The following is a 22,639-nucleotide window of genomic DNA, read 5'->3' as shown; positions in this document are numbered from 1 at the left end:
AAGAAGTAACTTGATCTCTTATGGGATTTTATAGCTACAGATCATTTGACACATATTGCACTGTTTTGGTATTTGAAATGTAATACTGAAAGACAAGGCCACTACCTAATTTCTAATCTAGTCTTGTTTTATGTGCAAATTTCACAATAAACACTTTATTTTTCCTTCTCTGTGTGTGTCTTATTTTTTAGAAGAAGGAAAGCTTTCCGGTATTGCTTAGATTTGCAAAATAGACCAGATAAGCATTTTTTTTTTTTCCCCTTAGGATCTTTCACAGATCCTATCTTCCACTATGAAAATGCTTATTGTATGAGAACAATCTCTTTGTTCTGTGTCAGATGAAAAACAAATTTGTATTTCAGTACAAAGGTATTGGTTTCAAAAATGCTGTTTTGGTTTTGCCTTTTCAGAATTTGAAGTTCTGGTGATCCATCATGGGGAACCATGTAGGAAAACGAGAACATAGTGCTGACAAGTCGACCAAGGTAAGTGTAGAAAATTGAAGAGGCAAGGCCACTTCAGAAATATGTATTTTATGAAATATGTAATTTTTAATACATTAGTATGTTTACCAGATGACTTTCACCATTACTATTTTGTAGTTGTCACTTCAAAATTACCACCTTTTTTTAAAAATGGTCCTATGAGATGTGGCCAAACCAGGGTTTTGTTGTGCTGGATTTAATGAGAGATGTGATGTTTTCCTGCATCAGATCCATAGCTGATAAAAAGCTTCTCAGTCATGGTGGAAATGAATGAAATCAGCCTTATAAGCATGATACTGCAGTGAGAATTTTTTTTTTTTTTTTTTAAGAGCTAGTAGCTGAATTATCTTCTGCGTGTTGACCGTTTTCCATGTGGGTAGTCATTGGCTTTATCTATAAGAAAGAAACTATATAGAAACATGTAAAGTAAGAGAATTCTAAAGATTGTCAGTCTAAGGAGATACAGCTTTAGAAATCTCATCAGAAGAAAAAGAGAAAATGTTAAATAAAAGTTGGTATTTGCTTTCTAAGCCTCTGCTGACACTGTTGTGTATTTTGCACATAATGTGGTATTCTGTTTGCCTAGTGATAATATCTTGTTGATTTGTTTTTCTACATTGTACCGGAAAAGAATTCACACATATCTTAAAAAAAGACATCTTCCTATATATATAAAAAAAGATGCTTCTTTTTGCTAGATATTGCTAACTTCCTTCTACCCATCCCCACCCAAAAATAACAGTTTACAGTGTGAGCCCACACTGTATAAAGCTGTCGCCCTTTGCATTGGACAGGTGATATAAACAGATAGTTTTATGCTTTGTCTGGAGGAATGTGGGTATTTTGCATTGCTGTGGCAGATAAGAGCTATCCCTAAGAGGCATACAAACTAGAATTCATACAGTTATTAGTTATTTGCCGTGTCCTTTAGGAAAGTACGTAAGCACACTGGAAGGAATAGGGAGAAAACAGCAGGAAGAGAGGACAACTGACTACGTATGTTTTTGTTTTGTGTTTGTGCAGCATTTTGGGCCACAAAACCATTCTGCAAATTTTCAGTACAAACAATAAATTGTGGTCTTGTAGTGACAGGTCTTATAGACTTCCCCTCTGGGAAACTCTGTTGTGCAGCTCCAGCAAAGTCAAATGCACTGAACAGATGTATTTAGCCAAGTATTTTGATCTTTTCTGACTAAGGGTGTGAAAACCTGCAGGTGTGATGCGGCAGGTACACAGAGCTTGATGGGCTGTTTTGCACCACAAATCCCCTGCTTTGGTCTTTGAGGACAAAATGTGGCTAGTAAAATACTTCATAACTGTTTTCCTGCTGTGGGATCATGTGTGTCTGATGCATCTGGGTGGCAGGTGAGTGAGTTGTTGGGCACATGGGGTCTCAAAAAGGATCAGATTCTTCCAAGTGTAGCAGCCTATGCAATAGGTGCAAGTTTGCAGTGGTGAGCAAGAGTCAGGTGGACAGGAGTCTTGCACTTAGCATGTAATGGTCTACAAGTGTCGTGGTTTAGCCCCAGCCGGCAACTAAGCACCACGCAGCCGCTCGCTCACTCCCCCTCCCACAGTAGGGTGGGGGAGAGAATTAGGAAAAAAAAAACCTTGTGGGTTGAGATAAACACAGTTTAATAGGACAGAAAGAAAGAAGGAAACAACAATGATAATACCGACAAAGGAATGTACAAGAACAAGTGATGCCCAATACAGCAATTGCTCACCACCCGGCGATCGACAGCCCGTCCCCGAGCAGCGATTTCCGCCCCCCGGCCAACTCCAGTTTATGTACTGGGCATGACGTCGTATGGTAGGGAATATCTCTTTGGCCAGTCTGGGTCAGCTGTCCCGGCTGTGTCCCCTCCCAGCTCCCCGTGCACCCCCAGCCTGCTCACTGGCAGGCCAGCATGAGAAGCTGGACTGTCCTTGACTGCTCAGCAGCAACCCAAAACATCAGCACATTATCAACAGTTTCTCATCCCAAATCCAAAACACAGTTTCACACTGGCTTCTGTGAAGAAAACCAGCTCTATCCTGGCTGAAACCAGGACAACAAGGAAATGGATTGCTGCACTTTTTAAAAATTCCTTCTTTTACTTAATTAGTTCATGGAGAATACTTGATTCTGCAATCAAAATAATATTCATTTACCTAAAATATTTTTAGGGGGGAACTTATTTTTGTAGTAATATCTTCTGTCCATCACTCATCCTTCTAGAGTGACAAAAACCCAAAACACCAAACCCTTAAACTTTAAGATAGGCAATTCTTGATCAAAACCTCCCTTTATGCACGTAAGGCAGTAATCATGTCACAAGAAATGGTAAGGCCACAGATTTAAAGTCAGGAAATACATGGTTACGGTGCTACTACGTATTCCACATAACTAGTCATCTTGATTCAGTTCTTACAGGCAGCATTAAAGTTCTTACTGGCAGTAGTAATCATATGTCATACTTTTTTTCTTTTTTTTTTTAAGCTGAAGTAGCCCTTTTTTTTTTGTCATTCAACATAGCTGTAAATTAGAACTGTTTTCCCACCAGTCTTCTAGTGTGCTATGGAGGACAATCACTGAAGGCTTGCGGCAACTACAGTGGAAACGCTGAACTGCCTCTCCTCGATCTTAGCAATGAAAGAGGCTAGCATCTCATTAAGGGTCTTTCTAAAATTTATTACTTTTAACTTCAGGCTGTTTACTGTATTTCGTTTCCCAAAAATACAGTACCAAAGAACAACATCATTTTAGGCAGCTGCTCTCAACCTGTGATGTCAGATTTGCTGCACAGACTCTGTACTGGCTCCTGAACTGATGACCAGTTCTCCAGACAGCTATTTTATGTATAATGACATTAGAGAGACTGTTGCCAAACTGTAGCAATCGTAACTCTTGGTAGTCCAATAAATGCCCTGTAATCCAGCAATTACTATTGGGTGTGGTTTTTTTGAGTTGGCATCTAGCTTTGCTTTACTTTCAGTAAATTTGGGTATTTGAATTACAAAATTAGAAATAGAGATCTGGAAAGCAATTATTTCACCAGCTGTCTTACATGACACCAAGATGCTTTCGAATTGGGAAATAGGCAAAAGACAAAAAGATGGCTTCCCAAGTTGTGATACTTCTTTCAAAATATTATGCTTCCCTTGATTTATAAATATGCCAAACCACAGTGATTATTTAATAAATAATGAGATACTTTGAAATTAAGTGGATGCTTTGAAATATGGTTGGTCTATTTGACCTAAATAATGCCAAAAATATTTACAAATCCCTTACCTTTTACTCAAAGCAATAACATAATCCGTCTCATTTCTGTCAGATCTCTTTTATTTAATGGATCTGCACAGACCTAAGCTGTATGTGTGGTTTTCACCAGGTGCTTCCTCTTGGTATGTACCATAAAGTATCAAGAAAAGAAAAAAGCTTTATTAATTGCTCTGAAGTGTTATTTTTGTAAGACAGAGGTTTATTTTTTAATACTTACAATTTGAGAGATACTTGACATACAGATGATGTGGATTTTGCAGACTGGGATAAGCTTTTCTGTAAAAAAAAAAAAACCAAACCCCAAAACAAACCAAAAAAACCCCCAAAAAACCCAAACCCACAAAACCACCCCACTCAAAAAACAAAAAAAAACAAACAAATGTGGCATTTGATTTTATTATGTTTAAATAAATAGTCTTATTACCATAGATAAATTAATCAGAGTGCAGCCTTGTCGCTTTTTCCCTCTAGCGAAGTTGTATAAAACTGTTTTTATTTTCTGGTACAATTGTGTGTTTTCTGAGAGCTTTACCTTTTGCTGTAAAGCAATGAAGAGCACAGGGGTTATAGTAGTGTATTCTTTGTAATTTGATATATTGATTAAAACACTCCCTCTCAAGCCAATATCTTTCTGAAGGCAAAGGAAAAATAGAGAAAAAAAAACTTTAAAATGTTGAGAGTGCCAGCATTTTCTGTGGGAGATTTGATGAGCATTTTCACCAGCCAGTGTTACAGGTTGCACACTGTAGAAATTCTCGTGACCAGCCAGTGTCTGGTTAAGCCGGTGCCTGGTACAAGGAAGTGCTGCTTTTGGAAGAGTCAAATCCCTTTCTAGGGTGAGAAGGGAAGTCCTGGGCAGTCAGGTTAAGCAAGACCAGTTCAGTTTGACAGACGTCTGTCTTCTTCAAATTCTGCCGTCAAACTAGCTTTGGCCTTGAGCAAATCCTTTTGTGCTCGCTCTATCCTCCTATTTAATTTCTTAACCTTCGTACTGGATTGTTTGTTGGGACAGATGCAGTGTCATTCTGTATTAATAGTAGTGCTTGGAGACCTTGAGTGGAGCCTTCAGGCACTGATGTGCTTCAACTAGTGAGATGGTATCACAGTACTGTTGGAAGCCTCCGAGAATGCCAAGTATGCGGTAGCTATGACATCTGTCCTCAAAAATTAACCTTAAGACCATCATTCAGTATGGTATTGGAAGTCTTATGTCTAATGGTGAAGTAGGCAAGTAGCTCTACTGTAAAGTTAAAGGGAACAACTCGGGTCTAAATCCAAGTCGTGTTTGAATACTTGACTGTTCATTAAACTCTTCAGGTGCTGAATCTAATAGGGTCAATTGTAGTTATAATATTTAATCTTCCTAGTGTCTAAAATATGCTAAGCTCATTGTAAGTATGCATGGAAGATAAACTGTCTCTGGATCAGAGCTGGTACTTTTACACTTGATGTTCCCCTTCATTGTGCGTATGTGAAGGCCACTGAAGGTACGGGGCTCCGCTGTGCAGAGCAACTGGTAGAAGAGTGAAGGTGTGATGTGTGAGGAGCGAGCTCTGGTCAGAGCCACAGCACCTGCTGCTAGTGTTCAAGGAGTTGCCCAAGTTGTATGATCTCGGCAGTATGTCACTAGGTCTGCATTTCAGTGAAAACGTCAGTAAATATGTAGGTAACAGTTACATGAAATAAGTTGAGAGCTTGTTTTTCTGTTGTGCACAGAACTGCTAAGCACTAAGCCTTTCTTGGTTTGGGTCTCAAGCTGGTTGAGCTTGCACGGGTGTAAAAGGAAGAGGCGCAGTCGCTGTGGTTTTGGCTGGTGGGGAGGTAGGGTCTTAGGCTTTGTCCTCCCCCCTCAGGCTGCAGAACTGATGAGAAGAAGAGGGAAGTACACTCTGTACTTTTTAAGGTCTTGTGCCTCAGATTGCATGCTGTTGTGGTATAGTTTCCTATAGTTCCCTTCTTGTTAGCTTTGATACAGACCTTTGATAAACGTCCTTTCAAATGAGTTTAATGACAGTACCACTTAAATTAGCAAGGAGTTGGAAGAAAAGGGGTGTAATGCACTGCCCGTTCTTTGTGAACACTCTACGAACTGTTCTAGTTGCTGAGAGGGCTTTTCTAATCAAAGTCGGACCATACCTCAGCCTGACAACATGTTGTGCAGTGCTTTAGCATCTTCACGCTGTAAAAATGAAGCCTAAGTTGTTTATATTTTTAGTCTTGAGGAAGCAGTAAGTGACATTGCAAGGCTGAAAGGGAGCAGTATCTTCTTCCTTCCTTACGTAACCTTTTTGTGCTTTTATTGTTGTGGTGGTTCATAGATCAGCCTGCGGCGATATGTTGTATTACCTGCTCTGAAAGTGGGTGAGATAGGTCGAAGTTACAAACTAGAATTTCCATTAGTTATATTTGAGAAGAGCCTAAAAACTCTTTTGCAGTAGTGTACTACTTTAGACTGCAGTTATATCTATAAAATCAGTTACAGTGAAGTACGTTTTTCCTGGTGGAGAGCTTGCCAAGCTTTACCTATGTGTACCTGGGACCATATCACAGCAGAATCTCCAGTAGCTAAGACAGCGACTGATAAATCTGTCCTGTAGCACTTACCAAAGGATTCAAGCCCGGTAAAAGTGCATTTTGAAGCTTGTCCTCATCTTCTTCCCCTAATGTTGTTCTGTTGTCTTTGATGCTCCAGGGCAGCAGCTGGGAAGAAGAGTGCTGCTGGAGCCATGCTTCATTTTAATTCTCAGTTTCACGCGCTTGCGTTTCTGATAGTGTAACTAGTTGTGAGACATGGTTTTACGCTATGCATCGGTACAGAGCCAAAACCCCAGCTCTGCTCGGGTCTGATGCTAAATGTTCTGTCACGAGAAAAGAGGAGTTACACATTGCTAAGATGAGTTGAGTCGTGCTCTCATTTGTAAATTCAGCAAGTGTGAAGTGGACATCATAAGGAAAAAGATACAGGGCTTTCCCACCCAAAGTATCACTTTAACAGTAGCTTTTTTTTGCACTTCTTATGTAATTGCAGTTACTTTGTACGCTGAGTAAATTTAACTTGTCTGCGGCTACGGTTCAAAACCTGATTTTTCCACTTTGAGCTAAAATGTCATGGAATGTTTTTCCTTTTTACTTAACTTTCTCATGCTTTTGCACAAAAAAGTTTTTTTGCAAAAGGAAATTGAAAAACTTTTGAGCGGAGTAATACGGCTTTATTCTGTATTGCTGCGATAAGGTTCACCTTTAAAAACAATCTGATCTTTTAGTGCAGCATCCCATGGATGTGGCCATAAAAATACCAAAATTTGCATAGAGCTGAAAGCCACAAGACACATACCACTAACCCTGGGTAATTAGGGGGGCTTCTGAGCATCAGTTTTAATCAAGACAAGGCAGTAACGGAAATCTTGCATTTTTGTCACGGTGCCACAGAGTGATGTTCAGGTTGGTGTAGCTGGACTCAGCTAGAACTGAAAGATAAATTTAGGGAGGCTGAGGGCACTCGGTTTGCTCGTGAACTCTATGCAGGTCAAAAGCCACAGAAAAGACCGAAGAGTCAGAAATCTTCACAAGATTTCACCGATGAAATCTGTTCTTAACCAAGTCACTTATTACCAAACCAGTAGTCACCATTATTGGGTCTTCACTTATCCCCGTTCTGTGTAAGAGCTTCAGGATTGGATTCACTGTCTGGTAGTGCTGAGGTTTTCAGATGAGTTACAGAAATTCCGATATACTGGAAGTGTCTCGCTTAAAAGGTACTATCTGAGACTATTACATTGAAATCTGAGTGATTGCTTGTTTGTTTGTTTGTTCTGTGTGGTGGTGGTGTTTTTGTGTTGTGGTCATAACTGATTTATATGTCTATCACGTTTTCGCAGCCTTTCACACACACCCTCTTCCTTCCTCCCTTTATCTTTCTTCTACTCCTCCTTACACCCAGTTTGTTTCCGCACGCTACTTTTTGTCAGCATCTCCATCTCTGATGCAGTCTAAATTCAGTGCTGTATTTTGATTTTCCTGGGGCATTAGAAATAATACTTACTTGCTAACAGTGCAGTTGCATGTTCAGAAACTGTGAAGAGGTGGCCAGCTAACAGGCAGTCTGATCAGAAAGGTGAGAATGCGGTAGGGGAATAGAGAGAAAGCTTGCACCTTTCTGACAGCACGTATCCTCTTGAAAAATGGTTTTCTCTTCCAGCCAGCTCGCTCTCACCATGTTAACATGTGACCTGCAGCAAGTATCCCAGCCTGCCACCGTATGTTGCTTTACCGAGTAATCCAGTAGTGCCATTGCCAATATTTCAAAGCTGAAAATCAAAACTGTCTGCGGTTATTCTTATGACCAACTGTCATCTTCACTTACATGCTGTTTTGTCATAAAGTAGTGTTGCTTTTTTGCATTTGTACCTTGTACCTGTTAACGAATTGGTTTTATGCAGAAAACAGAATTGCTGTTGAGTTCTTCTGGGGAAGAAATGGCTAAAATTTGTCAGTGTGAAGTGGAACTGTGTGCAAAAACTTTAAATCCCACTTTAATTCCTTGTGTGCAGACACACCTATATATAAAAAAGTACAAGTGAATATTAAAAAAAAAAAAACAAGCATATATTCAAGTATAAATACGCTGCTTATATCCCTGTATGGCTGCAAATGTCCTCACTATGTGAGTTATAAAAGGCAAGAGCAGTAGCCTTCCACCCTGGGGAGTCTGGCTATCCCTTCTGATCTTCCCTGTGAACTACAAGCTAAATGTTTTCTTAACATTGAGCCACAGCTTTCTACTGCACATGAAACTGTACAGTGATAAAGTCTGAATAATCACTGGGGGGTTTTGTTGTTTGTTGTTTGTTTGTTTTAACCTGATGACTGAAATTCCAATTTTTTTGAGACTTGGCAGATGAAAGGTTGGTGAACGTAGGACTCAGAATTTCAAGTCGGTGCCTGTAACAGCTAAAGAATGTTTATATCATAAAATATATTAAAGATATGTCAGTAATTACTACTAGTATGTGTTGATTAAAAATTTAAATATCTTCATTATATGTAATATGTAGTACTAGTATAGATAAATATATTTTGTTGTTCTAGGAAAGACTTCAGAGCTCACAGTAGGTGAGACCCAGCTGTTTTGTCTTTGGTATACTGTTATATAGAAAACTCAGTGTGTTTAGGATGATCGGTGTTACTTCTGGAGCTTGGTCAGATGAGATGAGATTCTGGGTCAAAAGCTGCACGTAATAAAGACTAAAACTTAGGTTTCTTTCACTGAGAGAAATAACTTGCCTTATGCTGCAGGATACTTGCTGATAGAAAGAGGTCCTCTCGTATGATGTGATGCTAATCTTCAGTTTCTTTCAGAATCAGATCTGTGTTCAGGGAAAACTTATGTTATACCTTTCATTTGAGAAGGATCTGAACCACTGTAATCCATTACATTCAGATTGATTTAAATTAATCATGTTGATTTGTAGGTGCTGAAAATGTAGACCTGCAACATTTAGCCTTAGGATTCTTGCAGGTTCATTTACCCAAGTTACTTTTAAGGCTGATTATTTTTTTTCTTCAATTCAAGAAAATATAATTCTTAGAAGAGGTTTTTTCTTTCTATTTCATTCACCTAATTTCTTAATTAAAAAGCAAGTAGAAAAAAAATAGGTAAAATACCTATTTAAAATTAAGGTTTGACACTTTTTCCTTTTGCTTTAACCGCCCTGCTTTGTGTTCTCCTTTCCTGCAATTCCCTTGGGAAGAGAGGGAACATGAGTCCGTTCTGGAATTTCTTCGATGTACCTCTTCTGCCTGTTGCACCCTTTTCCTTTCCTCTGGCATCTTGTCTGGTTTTTATTATTTTATTATTATTCTATTATGCTATGCTATATAGGCCCTGTAAGGATTGATAAAACCATCTAAAAATGAACATTTTACGGTGCTTGGGGGGGAAAGGAGGCCAAAAGGTCCCTGTCAGTGGATACCTTCAGGTGGGGTGGGGAGCTCTGGGTTCTGATACCCCCTCACCAGATTGTCCAGGTGTCCTGGCCAGTGACATTTAACTGGAAGTACACCAACAGCCAGGGGAACGAGTGCCGTGTTTGCCTTTGAAAAGGGATGACGAGATCTTTCAGGCATCGGATTCTACTCTGGGATTTTTGCAGAGAGGGTTTATAATGCAATAGCATGATGCAGTCGATACTGTAATAGCACTGTATTGCAGCTGTTGAGTCACCTGATGATGGGAGAATGAAAGATCCGTGGCATTTTGGAAGCTTATGGGGCTTGACATACAGGCTTTGTATCAGGTAGGTTGTGTGTCTTTTGGTCACTTCTGGTTCATCCTCCTGCTGCTGTATATAAGGGACAGGAGACCCTCTGAACACGTCTTACACGGAGCCCACAGGGGAGATGGCTCCAACAGGAGCGGGGGGGCCTTGGCTTTGGTCCCAGCTCGTGAGCGCTGGTCTCAGCAGCTGACAAGTTGTTCTGGTTTTGCCCTGATCAGCTTGCTTTAACCAATTAGGCTACGAACCGTGGGCTGGCAGAGCAGGTGCAGAGCTGCTTTCTCCTGTGCAGAGAGCCAGATGGCCAGTGAATTGTCCCAGTCTCTGAGTAAGACTTGGCCAAGCCTCCTGTTCAGTTCCCAATTCTGCTGCTGTGCTGCCGAGTTGGGCCTTGTGGCTTTAAGAAAATGAGGACTTCAGGAACATCTCTGAGCGTCTGGACTTCCCTTAGTCACGATTTAGTTAGTTTCAAAACTTGAGATGGTTCCTAGCTGGTTTTTGTTTTCTTAAATGAAAAAATTGCCTGATGCTTAACAGGAGTAAAGACTTCTTGGTCTGAATTAGGACATCTTGCTTGTTACAGTGTTGTTAGTATCAAGGTATAGTTGTGACAGAAAAAATTTTAAGTAGGAACTCATGTTTTGAAGGATTGATTCTCTGGGATTTTGCAAGGAGAGCTTGTGTCTGTTGAGTTACCTATTACAGGACAAGAGTTATGGGGGAAATTTTGAGGGGAAACTGTTTTGATTTGCCAAAGTTTCCAGAATCCTTTTTTTTCTATAATTATTTTTAATTGTTAGGAAGAAATAAGAAATTATTATTTCAATGCTGTACTTAGGAAGATGTGTTAGATTGTAAGCTTGCTAATGGAGTTGCAAATTAAATATGTTTGCTTATCTATATGCTTAGTCACTCAGTGTAATAACTGCAACTGTAGTTTACGTGTAACCTCTTCATATGAATATATTTGTGTGTGAAATGCAGTTTATGTAACTCAGTTGCTTTTGTGTCAAGACAATCCACTTTTGTAACAAGAAATCATTTTAGGAAATAAAACTGGGGGGTGCTAGCGACAAAGGATGGGACAAAGCAGAGTAATGGTAATACATCCTTTGCAATGGGTAGGGAATTGAATTAAAAAGGTGCCTAGGTATTTCCAGCAGGCCACCTGTTTTGTTCAATGCTGAAAGGGCAGTCTCTTGGTCTAAAGTGATTCTGAAGTCCTGTTGTCGTGGTTTAGCCCCAGCCGGCAACTAAGCCCCACGCAGCCGCTTGCTCACTCCCCCACAGTGGGACGGGGGAGAGAATCGGAAGAGTAAAAGTGAGGAAACTCATGGTCTGAGATAAAGACAGTTTAATAGGTAAAGCAAAAGCCGCACACGCAAGCAAAGCAAGACAAAGAATTCATTCACCACTCCCCGTGGGCAGGCAGGTGTTCAGCCATCTCCAGGGAAGCAGGGCTCCGTCACGCGTAATGGTTTTTTGGGAAGACAGACGCCATAACTCCGAATGTCCCTCCACCCTTTCCTTCTTCTTTGTCCCAGCTTTATATACTGAGCATGACGTTATATGGTATGGAATATGTCTTTGGCCAGCCTGGGTCAGCTGTCCCGTCTGTGTCCCCTCCCAGCTCCCCGTGCACCCCCAGCCTGCTCGCTGCAGGCCAGCACGAGAAGCTGGACTGTCCTTGACTACTTAGCAACAACTCAAAACATCAGCACCTTATCAACATTTTCTCATCCCAAATCCAAAACATAGCTTCACGCTAGCTTCTATGAAGAAAATTAACTCTACCCTGGCTGAAACCAGGACACCTGTGTTGATAGTTGTTAAAGCAGCTTGAGTAGTCTGTCAGTTTGCAAGTAGCCTGTGTATGGAAGGGATCAACTAAGTAAGTTAATACAATACAGATATTTAAGTTTTTGTGTTTAGAGTTGATGAATTCTAATCTGCCCTTTCCTTTTTTTAAATTTTTTTCTTTTTTGCTTCCATCATGCTCCACCTGTTTACTTCAGCCCTGGATCTGTTCTGCACTACTTTTTGTAGTAATGTTTTGACTGTGGATCTGATGGTCCCAATTCCACCTAAAAGTTATGTAGCCAATGGGTTATCCTATCTCTAGGGGAGAGGGTGAAGAGCTTTGCCTAGTCCATTCTGCTTATGTCTGAAGTCTGCGCTGCACAGGGTATCAATAATACCAGAAAGTCTGGCCGAGGTCTAAATTCTTTGATGTTGGACCTGCTCCTTTTTTATGATGAAACACCAGTAAGAGAATGGCAGTAGAAACACTTTGTGCGTGAACAGGTCTTCTCTCTCCGGTTAAACTCTCTGCCTAGGGAAGCAGCTGAACGTAGCTGGCGCAGGTTTGACTTGCAGCTCGCTGCAGGACTCCTTGAACTCCTGCGTGCCCGTAGGATTGAGGCATGGATTGTAGCCTTCACAACACATAGGCAGTAATGTAAAATTCTATTTATGTGTAGAGGGTTACTAAGTAACAGTTGCCGAGGGAAATGCAGTCTTTAACTGGATGATGGCTGTGCGCTTAAAATTGCCAGCCACGCAGTACATTAGCATAGATCTTGCACATTAACGTAATGGCATTGGCTGTGGGCTATGTGTGAGCAAAACCTTGGGAAAAACAGCCGCAGGGTAGTTTGCAGAGCTGGAGTCTTTCTGCAGCCTGGTCTTGCAGAAACCCAGTTTTCCCCTTCTACCTCATCCTCTCCATACCGTGCCAGGATTACGGACCCTGATATATTTGTGTATTTATCTTTATAGCCATATCTACCTATAAATGTGAAGGTTTCCACGTGTAATCAGTATGTTTTGCATGTTGTGGTGGGTTGACCCTGTCTGGATGCCGGGTGCCCACCAAAGCCGCTCCATCACTGCCCTCCTCAGCGGGGCAGGGGAGAGAGGATGTAATGAAGGCTCATGGGTCGGGGTAAGGACAGGGAGAGATCACTCGGCAGTTAGCATCACAGGCAAAACAGACTCGACTTGAGGAAAGTTAATTTAATTTATTACCAATCAAATCAGAGTAGGGAAATGAGAAATAAAAACAAATCTTAAAACACCTTGCGCAGTGGTGTCATCCCCCCCGCCCCTTAAATATGTTATTCCAGAGGTGCTACCACTGATGGGCTCAGCCTTGGCCAGCAGCAGGTCCATCTTGGAGCCGGCTGGCATTGGCTTTACTGGACATAAGGGAAGCTTCTAGCAGCTTCTCACAGAAGCTCCCCTGCTACTAAAACCTTGCCATGCAGACCCAATACACATGCATGTATTTCTTCAGGGGGAGGGAGGTTAAGTGGCAAACAAACAAAAAGCCTGTTGTGACTCAGGCATAGATGGGGTGTTGATAATGGAAGGAGAAGTTTGCCTTGTCCTCTAGTAACTGTCTTTACCTCTAGATAGAGGTAAACATAGAGGTTATCAGAGGATTTGTTTTTTCTAAGGATTTATTTTCAAGGAATATTACTTTGGAAAGGCCGTGTGTCTAGCCTTGAGATGGAGTTTATGTATGGAGAAAGATTCTACTTAAGTGATCAGCCTTTCCTTTGAATTAAACCTGGTGTGACTTACAGTAGGGGTTTGAGCTGGAGACCTTTATGAGCTAATGAAAATGGGCTGTTGAAGTGTCACAAAGTCCTACAGCTTATAACTCATTTCTCTGTTACAAAGCTACTTCTTGCCTGCAAATACTTGGAAGATGGGGGTGGGTGTACATGCGCCTGTGTGAATAATTATTGCAGTGGGCAGGTACCATGAGCTTATTATGAGGCTGTATGATTTGATGATTGTGGACTATATAGAATTTCATTTCAGTGAGCTGCTTCTGTTAATTATTATGTCAGTGTACATAAAAGATGTGCAAAAATAAATTTTGATAAGTAACTTCTGCCACAGTCCTTTTATAGAAAAGTGGCATGAATATCTATCAGGCATATTTAGTCATTAGTTTCTGGGATTTTTGTAATGTCATTTTAGCTGAATCCAGGGCTGTTCTGTGTTAATCACTGAGAAATACGTTGCGCTATCAACTCACAGCTGTATTATTTACCTGGGCTCTTCAGTAGCCAGCATTACTACTGTCGTGTGGATAGTATGGTAACTTGTCAACCCTGCAAAATTCACTTCATCTATTCACTCACGGCAATTGATTTTTTTTTTTTTTCCTTGATATGGATGATTCACGAAAAAAACCCAAACCAAACCTACTGACATCATCACTGTAAAAGCTGTATACATTGATTTTTTTTTTTTTTTTTTTTTTTTTTTTTTTTTTTTGCTCCTGGCTTGTAAAGTCTCTTGATATCTTTGATGGGATACAATTCTGAAGTACTGTCTGACTGCATTTTTTGCCTGTGCTTGAGACACTGTAGTATCTGAGCTTTTTTGGTAGTCTTTCATACAGTCCGCTCTTTTGAGTCCAGAAACCTTTCCCTCTGAGGAGAAATCAGTCCCAAGTTCATTGCTCAGTCAGGCTCCTGTTTTTCTGTAACTCTCTGTGACCAGCTCTGATGTTCAAGTGGTTTTAAACTGATGTATTAGCCACAGCTTTTCCCTCAGGAGGCTGGCATCTCTGGTGACAGTACTGACTCCAAGCAAAGTATCTTTAAAGTCTATAGAAGAAGCAAAGCAGAACAAAGAGGAGAAAATCTGTCAACAGAACTCTTAAATACATATCTGTTCTTCCAAACCCCCTTCTTCTTGCTATACAGGGACTCATGCATCTTTTCTTGCAAATGCCCAAGTTCAGAAGAACTGGGGTTAAGCCTTTTTGCTAACAGTGCCTGCCTTTGCCATGTACTTCAGGAGCTGTTCATTAGTTCCAGAGATTTGTCATACAATAATTTACAGTCTTTTAACTAAAATGGATGCAAAAAATAAACAAAACCTTTTCTGCAAAGCTACTTTCTGGCCAATTGGCCCCCAGCTTATACTGGTGAATGGGATTATCCCATTTCAGATGCAGGGCTTTGCATTTACCTTTATTGAACTTCAGGAGATTCTTGTCAGTTTATTTCTGTAGACTGTCAAGGGCCCTCTGAATAGCAGCTCTGCCGTTCAGCGTACTGACCAGTTCCCCAGTTTGTTATTATCTGGGCCTTTATTAAAGACATTGAATGATATTGGCCTTAGTGGTGATCCCTGTGGCTCCTGAATGACTGACTGCCAGTTGGACTTTACTGCCATTGATCACAGTCCTCTGAGCCTGGTGGTCCAACCAGTTGTCCTCCCCTTGTATTCCACCTACCCACACCTTATCTTCTCAGTTTGACTATAAGGGTAGAGCAGCAGACCGTGGCAGGCTGTGTCACAGGCCACGCTGAAGTCAGGGGATATAATGTTATGCTTTTCTACTCCTCCACAGAACCAGTCATTTCATCATAAGAAGCTATCAGGTTGGTTAGATACCATTTGCCCTTCTATCCTTCTATCTGTGGAAAACAATTACTGTTAAAACTGTTATGTCATCTGCCTTCAATAAAAAGATAAAAAAACCTAAGCGTTTGAAATGCTGTGTGTTAAGTATGGCTCTCACTTTACCAATGCATTATCGGCCCTTCACTGTAGGTGCAGAGTTTTCTTTTGAGCACAGAATGTACCCTACCTTTGACAGTCTTTCATACTTCAATAAAGTACTGTACTTTGGGATCATTGAAAAAAAAAATACTGGAGATGGGGCCTTTTTCTTTCAAGACAAATCCACGTAAAAGAGAGAAGAGGCATGAAGTGCACTTTCTAGTTCAATGATTATCCTTGCTTGCTTGAAACCTTGCTAAAAAGATGGACACTGGTCAGAATTTCACAAAGACTTGACAAATTGGTACTAGCCTGTATATGGTAACTCTAAACAGTCAGTAACTCTAACAGAGTTAATGTTGAGTGGTCACAGAAGAAAGGCAATGCTGACTGGCTAAGCCAAGGTGTTTTTTTGGGTGTGTTTGTTTTTTTTTTAATTAAATAGCTAAAATAGAGGAAAGATCTGAAAACAGGCAGTGAAGAAAAAGATGGAAGTTGAAGATGAGAAGAACATGTGTTCCTGCTTGGAGTTTGAGACAGACCCACGCAGTGAATAGAAGTGCTCGCTGGTCGTGCTCTGTTCTGCCCCCCCCCCCCCCCGCGCCTGGAGCTTGTACGGATGATGACTACAAACGGTGCAGAGGTAGCACTTACTTAAATCACTTTTTTTTTTTAAGTATAGCTCTTGAATTTCAACACGACACAGATATGTCTTTGTTCCTTCCTGCCCCCACCATGATACGTTTCTTCTCCTGAAGGTGTGCAGGGTTTTTACTAGAACTACATTAATGAATCAAACTCTATTAAACTGAATCATTTTTTTAAAGTCAGTTTCTATTTTCTTTCTGGCTCACTGAGTGATAAGGTGGCTGCTCACAGATGTGGTTGTATTTCTAGTATTACCATTTCTCCCGTCTGTACATGCACATGAGTCTTTCATTGTCATCACTTCTGACATTTCTTTACATTGGTAGTAGAGAAGATGGACACTTATTTTTACAGTCTTTTTTCTAGTCTTTATAGTCTTTTTTTCTATTGCCTGGTTTTTCTCAGGTTTTGTTTCTTCGTCTGCCTTTATATATTTGAAAAGTGGTAGCTACAACTGTTTAAAACAATACTGTCCCTGTAAACTGTTCCATTAAAAAAAAAACAACAAACCAAAAAACAACAAGAAAACAAAAAAGTGCTCCTGAAGAACAGGATTATGTATAGCGCAGGCGGCATCTTTCTTATTCAGTGATTAGATTATCTTTTCATGCTTTTCAAAAGGTATGAGAACAGCCTTATGAAACATTTATATTATGGAGCATGTATCTCATCATATTGGAAATCTGAAGACGCTTTGGCTAAATGGTTTTTGATCGCAGTCTTTTTGGGGTGTGCGTGCGTGTAAATGGAAGCAATTAGTTCTACAGGAAAACCTCCCCTAGTTTCAGGTGAGTAATAGTGTGTATTTGCTAATGAATCAGGTGTCCCCTGTGACTGAAGAAACACTAAGTGTGAGACCTGAGTCATTTCCTCGGGCTCTCAGGGTTTGTCTTGCCATTGGCTCATTGTGGTAAGCAGCAACAGGTAACTTCAGGTGACTATTTCTGTAAGTTAGGAATGTGTTAAACTCCTGAAAAATGTAACACTTTACAAGACGTGTTAGAAACTAGCCACATCACTTTACCAAAGTTTAGATAAATACTAATAAGAGTGCATATGTAAGTATTTGACACCTGCATGTTACAGTCTGGGCTGCGTTAGGGTGTAAGTGTGCTCCATGGGAGGGCACCAGTATCTGAAGGTTGCAGTGGAACTGGTACAACAAACCACTTGGTGGCCTGGTAGCCAGAACTCACGGAGGTCAGGCTCTGAGTGATAGCCCTTACAATGTCTAGAAGCCACAGTGAGATCAGGTGCTCTGATCTGGTTTAAAATATGTGCTCATTAAAGTGCATTTATCTCACTACTGCATAAACATTCTGATATTATTGCTGCTGAATGAAACAATGCGTTCTTCCTTTTCTTGTAGCTTGTTTCTTGCTTTAGAGGACCTTCATACACCAATTGTGGGGCAACTAATGAAATTGGCCTCTGCCATTCATTAACATTGGTAGATCTTCAGGGTTTGTTTTGTTGTTGTTTTCCCTCTCACAGTGGTTAGTACAATTTGAACACCAATTTAGACATTTTAAAAACAGACTGAACAGCTGCCTGAAAATAAACAATTGTCATCTCGCTAGGCATGTTTGGGTAAACAATTGTGTCTGTATTTTTTTCCAAAATGTTTTGCTCTTGAGACTTTGTTATTCCCTTCTGAGTTGGATGTTAGGTGAACAAGTCCCTGGGATAGGACTGTGGCTTTCTGAAAAGGTAGTTGTTTCTGACTTACGATTTTGATATAAAAATTTAGCATTTGGCTTTGTGTTGCTTCCTGATAATTGTTGCTGAGAGTTGATGGGCAACATTTGTCTTTTAAAATGAAGTACTTTAAAATGTATGTTAGTGGTAGTGCCAGAGGAATATTGTTGAATTTGTATTTATTGGATTTCTTTGAAGGAGGAAGAAAACTTTTACACTACAAAAGTGTAAAAACACTTTGCAAGAACCATTATTGGTGAAACCCTTCTTTTTTCTTTACAGAGTTGCAGCTTTCTGATTTACCGGGGCAGGGGAAGATGATTCTACTTTAGGTTATATCTTTCCTTTGCAATTTTTGCAGTGTTACGTTCATGTAACTACTACCCAAAATCTGTGATACTACTTTTTTTCCAAAGAAAAACCCAGGGAAGATGCCTACTTGGCCACTTGAGTTATTTTTAAAATCTATGCCTGCTGTTATTTTGGAGTACAATCTGCCTGCATATGTCCTTCTAGGAAATAATTCTTGATGAAAGGGTTTATATACAATTTCTTAAACTACTGTATTTTGTTAATATAAGAGTGGGAAAGCTCAAATTCTCTTACTTTTTAAAATCTGTTTTTGTTCAAGATCTGCAAAGGTGACTAATTCGTGTAAGAAAGTCTTCTTGCAGTGTCTTTGGTGAGGTGTGAGAAAGGGAGGTAACTTCTGGTTTTTGAGCGCGTTGAGAAAAAAAACACCTTGAGGTGTCTTAATATGGTTCTAAAAATTAACATATACTGCCCCTTTGTCCCTCCTTCCTGTATCTGTAAATCCAAGGTCATTATTTAATGTGCAGTTACATTTTTGTACATGTTCTCTTTCTCTCTCATGCACTTTCTCTTTTAGGAGAGAGATTTGGATCCATGGTCTTGTGGTGAGGCTGCTGGGCCTTGTTGAATCCTTGGACTGTTATCCCCTTGGTGCTCTTCCCCATGGGCACCCTTGATACTGGAAGGGAGATGTGGTGCCTGTCAAGCATGGTTATATGGCTCAGGGCCTGAGGAATAAGGGCATAGAGGCCAAGGGTCTTCTCTTTGATCCTCGCAGTGGAGGTGTAGGGCTTAAGAAGAACTGCATGGATCCTGGAGGTCAACAACTGGTTGCACAGCTGGTGCTGACAGCAGGGATTTGGTTTTTACAACCATGGGGACCCTCTTTGAGGGTCAAGGACTGCTCAGAAGAGACTGAATCTACCTGACCAAGTGGGGCAAAAGAATCTTTCCCAACAGGCTGTCCAGCCTGGTGAGGAGAGCTTTAAACTAGGCATTTTAAAGGGAGGGAGATGATGACCCACAGACAAGGGAGGAAGTGGTGGACTGAGTTGGCATGCATGTGGACAAGAGGAACCTTGGAAACACCACAACAAGGCTGAAGGCAGAAGTTTATTCAATAGAGGACTGAGGAAAATAATCCTTCAGCAAATAGTAGTTTTTACTAAGTGTCTAACATTCCTGGTGAGTCTCCATTAGACTCAAGGTTTTAATAAGACTTAGTATCTAATGTTTGTGGCATTTTTTTTTTTTAATACAGTCTTACAGTGAGGAACTAATTTTGACACATTAGTATCTTGATAAAGTGATCCTTAATAATGTGATCAATGTCTTGCCTTCACATACCATAGAATCACAGAATATCTCAAGTTGGAAGGGACCCATAAGGATTGAGTCCAACTCCCTGCTCCTCAGAGGATTACCTAAAACTAAACCATATGACTAAGAGTGTCATCTAGACACTTCTTGAACTCTGACAGGCATTGATAGTGAAGGTAACACTAAGCTAGAACTCGTGAAAACAAGGAGGTAGTCTTACTTTTGTGCTCATGCTGTTGTGCGTGGGGGGTTTTCAACACCAGTGGGCTTTGCTAGATGCACTTATTTTTCAAATACAACAGAGAAACCAGACTGACTGCAGGAAATCATGTCGCTGCTCTTGATAGCTACCCTTTCCTGATCACTATTCTGTGCCGATGACTTAAGCTTCAATTTGTCTTCTACAAAACCATACGCTTCTGAAGTGAGTAGAGGTTGTTTGTTTGCTTAGTTTTTTTAAATTTACTTAAGTGGCAGTTAAAAGGTGTCATACCAGTGTTTTACAATTACATGGACTATTTTGAGTCTTTAGCAGTTTCCTTTAACTAAAAAAACTTACTTCCATGCCAACTATATTTCAAAACAAATCTTTATTTACATTTTGAAAAGGGCAGTCCCATTTTGATTATTTTGTAAATATCACCCTCAAGTCTTGACATTTGAAAATGTTTTCTTTTGAGTGGAGTTTGTGCATTTATTTATGCTACGCAGAGGACCTGTGTTCATTCTGGGAGCACAGAGTAATAAAACTCAGTTTCTTTCAAGGTCATGCTTTTAATACTGGCCTAGTTAAACAAGAAAGAGGAAAAGCTCGTGTCATTCAGTTACAAAGTCCATAATTTTCTGTCTTGGGTGAATAAGTGGGAATATCTGTCTGAAGGCCTCGTGCTGTGTGACTGGTGGTGAGTTCAGGGCAGCTTCCCCCTTAACCCAAGGTTGTGTAGCAAACCTTGTTGCTCCCCTTAAAACTGGGTGGGGGGAGGCTATATGGTAGGTCGGATCTGAGAGCTGGTTTGGTTCAGTTCTCTCCCTCTCTCTCCCCTCACGTTGACGAGAAGGATTATTTTCAGCCCTCGTTTGGCTCCTCGAGTGCCCAACAAGCATTGGGAGCAGCCCAGCTTGAGGGGGTGGTGCAGAGGGAGGACACAGGGCTGGGGAGTGGGACAAGGCTGGGGCCACGGCGGAGCCCACGCTGCTGAGGAGCTGAAACGTCAGGTTTTCTGGGTTAAAATACCTTGCCGCTTCTGAAAGACAAAGGCATCGTCTTCTCAGCAAGCCACCACCCCCCAAAAGACCCCAAACCCTTTTCGTACAAGATTTAAGAAACACTTGATAACTTTGTCACAGTGCAGAAGCAAACACAGTGGTCAGTACTGTGGTCAGAATTCCCTTTGAACCTACAGGTCTTGTAGGTAAATAAAATATTTTAATGTCAGGCAACTTGTGCATAAAATTTTTCTTAGCTTTGGCCTAGAAATACCCTTCACAAAGGCAGAGACTGCCAAGTGACCTAAAGCAGTGAAATTTATCTTCCTTCCAAATCAGTGTATTAGAAAAATTCCCTTCTAAAATTAACTGCTTGGTCTTATATTTAATTCGTCTTTTAATTCTTGGCAAATAAGTGTAAATTATGCTTTTTAAATGCTGAAAATGTCTTGGTAGTTTTTAGGGAGTTGAAGGCATGTAATTTTGAATTTAAAGTGCTTTTTTTGTGAGCTTTCCTCATGAGCTAAGACTCAGGAGATGAAAATTAAATTTGTGAAGCCGAAAGTCCATTTTTAGTGTGCAGTGGCAATTGTTTCAGGGCGTGTTTTCTACTCATTAAGCTCAGATAAGATTTGGATCAGTATAATGTACTGCTGTGAGTAGAACAGCGAGAAAGTACTTTAAAGTTGCCTACACTTTTTAGCCTTTTTTTTTTCTTTTTTCTTTTTTTTTTTGTGGTACACTCTTTACACAAACAAGCCCTTAAAAGATACTTTTGCTGCTCAATAAAGCCAGTCTTCAACTACGTATAGAAATGAGCCAGACCTATATGCTGGTGTATTTATTTTGCACACTGAAGGACTGGTTCTTGCATGTAATGGAATTAAGAATAAAATACCAGAAGTGAAATTCTGGCCTCCTTGCAATCTGTTTTGCAGCTGGGGAACTGGGCAGAGCTAAGCGGTCGTGTCGAGTGCCGAGTTCTTTCCCTCTGTGTTTAGCTGGCACAATTACGCTTCAGCTCTTTGTAGCCCACGTAGTCACGTGCGTTCCACTTTGCTTCTGCAGGCCTGTGGAGTCAGCCGTTTACATTGACAAGTGAAACCGTATCTGTTTTCTCTTGACAAAGGCAATGCTGGCTGCAGTCAGGATGTTAACTGTGTTGGGTTTTTCTCAAAAATACCTGTCGGCTGTCAGTCAGAGTCCTGCAAAAGCCAGAAGGTTTTCACAGCTGGGGACCCAGAAAAGATGTTCTTTTGCTGATAAGGTGGCAGACTGGTTTATTTCTAATATTTTTGTATTGTTCTTAGGCCTGACACTTTTACAGTGGATATTTCTGAGATGCTCTGTAATAACTTTCGTTTTATAATATATTTAACTCAAAATACCTTCTAGGTAATGGGAGGAAGAAAATAATATTTGATTCTACTGAATATTTGGTTTTTATTTATTTAAGACACTGAGTATCTTCTTGTTCCTGGGGCACTGCAGGCATCCTTTTGTGTGATGAAGCAGATTTGGATGTCACTTCAGGCATGATTTCCACACCCACCCCATCCATAGAGCCAGTGGTTGGTGGGAGTCTGGGAAAGGGCTGTACTCTCTGAATATCACAACATCAGGTTATTTCTGCACTGAATCGTAGTTTGGAATGATGGAAGTCTCCTTTGTGGCCAGCCATTTCTAAGTTGCCCACAGGGAATCACAGAATCATTAAGGTTGGAAAGGACCTTTAAGATCATCAAGTCCAACCAGCAACCCAACACCACCATGCCCTCTAAACCACGTACCGAAGTGCCATGTCCACACAGTTTTTGAACACCTCCAGTGATGGTGACTCCACCACTTCCCTGGGCAGCCTGTTCCAATGCTTGACCAAAGCGTTTGAAGTTTAGTTT

General features: G+C 40.6%; 1 protein-coding gene across 1 annotated transcript in view; it reads left to right on the top strand.

Moving 5' to 3' along the window:
- Window positions 1-434: 434 nt before the first annotated feature.
- Window positions 435-22,639, top strand: part of MBP (myelin basic protein) — a gene marked incomplete at its 5' end in the record, with an annotated part of 90,182 nt that continues 67,977 nt past the window's right edge. The window contains one exon of the mRNA XM_082015653.1: window positions 435-485. Within this exon, the coding sequence (XP_081871779.1) occupies window positions 435-485 (51 nt within the window). The remainder of the gene's footprint in view (window positions 486-22,639) is intronic.

Source organism: Phaethon aethereus (assembly GCF_964289735.1).
Source record: "Phaethon aethereus genome assembly, chromosome: 2".
Classification (NCBI taxonomy): Eukaryota; Metazoa; Chordata; class Aves; order Phaethontiformes; family Phaethontidae; genus Phaethon; species Phaethon aethereus.
Note: the sequence above shows the minus strand (reverse complement) of the source record. Positions and strands in the feature narration are given on the sequence as shown.